This window comes from Rhincodon typus, unplaced genomic scaffold (assembly GCF_021869965.1).
Source record: "Rhincodon typus isolate 14 unplaced genomic scaffold, sRhiTyp1.1 hic_rhity00005686, whole genome shotgun sequence".
Classification (NCBI taxonomy): Eukaryota; Metazoa; Chordata; class Chondrichthyes; order Orectolobiformes; family Rhincodontidae; genus Rhincodon; species Rhincodon typus.
This window is the reverse complement of record NW_025971324.1, coordinates 6,026-9,709: the sequence shown is the minus strand read 5'-3', so window position 1 is coordinate 9,709 and position 3,684 is coordinate 6,026. Positions and strand designations below refer to the sequence as shown.

At 58.6% G+C, this 3,684-nt stretch overlaps 1 protein-coding gene and 1 pseudogene across 1 annotated transcript in view; one reads left to right on the top strand and one right to left on the bottom strand.

The window, feature by feature from the left end:
• The window catches only part of isoc2 (isochorismatase domain containing 2), a gene marked incomplete at its 3' end in the record, with an annotated part of 1,346 nt that extends 975 nt beyond the window's left edge, over positions 1-371 (bottom strand). The window contains exon 1 of the mRNA XM_048594065.1: positions 129-371. Coding sequence (XP_048450022.1) covers positions 129-260 — 132 coding nt within the window. The remainder of the gene's footprint in view (positions 1-128) is intronic.
• A 3,129-nt stretch (positions 372-3,500) lies between these two features.
• The window catches only part of LOC125482085, a 4,768-nt pseudogene continuing 4,584 nt past the window's right edge, over positions 3,501-3,684 (top strand).

The following is a 3,684-nucleotide window of genomic DNA, read 5'->3' as shown; positions in this document are numbered from 1 at the left end:
CCCCCCCCCCACATGCCCCCGTCTCTCTCACTCCCCCTCCACTTCGCACCCCCCCCATCTCTGTCCCTCTCCCTCTCTCCCCATCCTTTCCTCAATCGCCGCTCCACCCAACCCCCCCCCGTTCCTACCTGCAGCATCCTGGCAGCGACGGAGACGATCTGGGGGAAATATGCCACGGTCGGACGGAACTTCTCCTGCATGTCGCACAGGAAGAGCGCGCAGGACTTCGCCACGAGGCGCCCGATGTTCCTGGCCGCCATCTTTCCCCGCTGGAGGCGGGCTGCTTCCCAAATCTGAGACCGGTCAGGCCCCTCCTTCAGGAGCTCAGGGTGGGGGTGGGCGGGTCGGGGGGGTTAGGCGTGCGCGCAATGGGCGTGCAGGAGGAAAGAGAGAGAGAGGGAGAAGAGACGTGGGTCAGGAATGATGCGTCTTTCAGCAACGCCGACCCCTAAATCCACAACACAGCATGGTGTCATTGAACCCCAGCGTTCGATTCCCACGCACCCTCCCCAACTTTTAACACTCGCCCCCTTTCGAATGGGATGGAAATAATATCCCGCCCCTGTGCCGTACGTGTTTGGCTTGGCTCACCGAATTGAATCCCGACAGCATGGCAACAGGCCATTCAGCCCAATGGGTCTGCACCAATATTCCAAACAGCATTCCACCCCCTGACCCGACCCATCCCCGTAACCCTGCGTTTCCCACGACCAATCCATCCTAACCTGCCCATCACTGGGCATTATGGGTAATTTAGCATGGCCAACCCACCCTAACCTGCACGTCCCTGGGCACCATGGGTAATTTAGCATGGCCAATCCACCCCAAGCTGGCCATCCCTAGGCACTATGGGTAATTTAGCACGGCCAATCCACCCTAAGCTGCACGTCCCTAGGCACTATGGGTAATTTAGCACGGCCAATCCACCCTAAGCTGCACGTCCCTAGGCACTATGGGTAATTTAGCACGGCCAATCCACCCTAACCCGCACATCCCTAGGCACTATGGGTAATTTAGCACGGCCAATCCACCCTAACCTGCAAGTCCCTGGGCATTATGGGTAATTTAGCACGGCCAACCCACCCTAACCTGCACGTCCCTGGGCACTATGGGTAATTTAGCACGGCCAATCCACCCTAACCTGCACATCCCTTGGAATTATGGGTAATTTAGCACGGCCAACCCATCCTAACCTACACATACCTGGGCATTATGGGTAATTTAGCACAGCCAATTCACCCCAACCTGCACATCTTTGGACTATGGGAGGAAACCCACACGGATATGGGGAGAATGTGCAAACTCCACACAGTCACCCAAGGGTGGGATCGTACCCGGGTCCCTGGCGCTGTGAGGAGTCAGTGCCAACCACCGAGCCACTGTGGGAATACGCGACAGCGTGGCAAACCGTAAGCTCTGTGGAGTGATAGAAGGTGTGGACTGAGAGGCCATGCGCTCCCCGAGACGTGAAGGGATTTCTTCTCTCGGAAGGTTGTGGGTACCAAAGGCTGACTCAGACGGATTCCCGAGCAGTTGGGCGAAGATCGATTCTGACATGGGCAAAGAGGACAAGGATGGTTGTGTTGGCCATGATCCCACTGAATGGCGGAGGGGCTGAATGGCCGACTTCAGTCCCGACTGAAGAGTTGCAGAGCACGGAACGAGACTCCTCCGGTCCAACTCGTCCATGCTGACCAGACTGCTGGAATTTATCTAGTCCCAACTAGTGTCATTGAGACGTACAGCATGGAAACTTTCATTATCCTGGCCCAAACAGTCTGAAACTTGGCATGTCCATAAGGTCCCTCACCAACATCTACAGATGCACCGGTGAAAGCATAACATCTGGTTGCAAAACAGCCTGGAACGGCAACTGCTCTGCTCAGGGCCGTAAGAAACTACAGAAGGTGGTGTGCAACAGTCCAGGCCCTCACGGATGCTGGCGTCGGAGACGAGACAGCGTGGAGCTGGAGGAACGCAGCGGGTCAGAGGAGCGGGAAGGACGACGTTTCGGGTCGGGATTGGCGCTCAGAAGAGTGTTGGGGGGCAAGAAACGGGGGAAAATCGAAAGGTGGGGAAACGCAGTTCAATAGCGCCTGTCTGCCTAAGTTATGGATTTAGGGGGACCCTTTCTTTCTCCTTCCACAGGCTTAGCTATCAGATGAGGAGGATGGGGAGTGGAAAGGTACAAGGCTTGGGCCAAGCCACAAAACCAAAGAACAAAAGCTTGCTCTCCCTTCCCACTCCTTATTTTCCCTTTGCATGTGCTGGTAGTCCTCCCAGACAGAGGGGCTCACTCCTCCAAGGGCGTCACCTCTTGCGGGAACGAGGTGGCTCTTTGGCAGAAAGGTGGGGGCGGAGTCGAAGCCTCAGCCGAGGGGGAGATTCAAGTCACAGCGCGCAGGCGCAGACCCTCGGTCCTCCGAGAGGTGTCCTCCAGGACGAGTCCTCCCAGCTCCCTCACAGTGCGCAGGCGCGCAGCGTCTGTCCTCCGGGATGAGTCCTCCCAGCTGCCTCACAGTGCGCAGGTGCAGAGCTCTCCCTTTATTCCCCTCCCCCACCTCGTCGGTCGACCGGACCCACAACAAATAATTAAAGAAAAACTACAAAAGTGTCTCTCAACGCTCGTCTCTGTTTTGTCCTGTTCACGTGTCGAGCTTCATTTATATTCTCCCTCTCTGTTCGTTTACTTTTCTTTTGGTTTTACACCCTGCCCGAGACCTCCTCCTACCTGAGGGTCTCTTCACTTTTTCCACCTCCAGACAGCTCAAGAGTCAACCCCTTCCTCCTCCACTTGGTCCTCCCAGCTCCGGGGACGAGTCCTCCCACCCACAGTGCGCAGGCGCGGCATCGGGCCCTCCCTTCCCCCAGGTGGGGGGTTAAGGACGAAGGTGGAGGTCCCACCCGCCGCAGTGCGCATGCGTCACATCAGGTCCTTCCCAATTCCCGGGGGGCGACGGTGGCAACGGACACGGGGAGTCCTCCAGCCCGCAGTGCGCAGGCGTTGGCCCATGTCTCCCGACAACCCAACCTCCCAAAGGGCGGGGTTGCGATTGGTCACGGCTTTGGGGTGGGGGGGCGTGTGTGGACGGAGTCATCCCGCCGGCAGCGCGCAGGCGCGGCCTCGGGTCCTCCCGCCAAGGCGGGCGGAGGTGGTTCCTCCCGCCGGCAGCGCGCAGGCGCGGCTTCGGGTCCTCCCGCAAGCCGGGCGGAGGTGGTTCCTTCCGCCGGCAGCGCGCAGGCGCGGCCTCGGGTCCTCCGGGCGGTGGAGTCCTCCCAACTCGCGCGGGCGGGGCGGGAATGAACCGTCGGCGTCGGCGCCTGCGCAGTGCTGTCCCCCTCTTCTCCCTTCCCCTCCCCCTCCGGAGCAGCTCGAGCCACGCCGAGGAAGGAGGGAAAGAGAAAAATAAAGGGAGAAAAAAAAACACACAACCCCCAAGAGCAGGAGAAGCGGGATAAAAAAAATATATATATAAAAAGAATATACAAATAAATCCCCCATGTCCGAGTTCGACGAGTTCGAGAAGCAGCTTCATGAGAACCGGCAGGGTGAGTGCGTGCGGGGAAAATCGAGACCCAGGCTTCGGGGCCTAGTGCTGCTGGTTACGGGGGTTTGGGGGGGGAAGTGGGGTATGACAGGGCCCTGCACACCCCCGACCCCTTAGACTTTAACAAATACCCCCC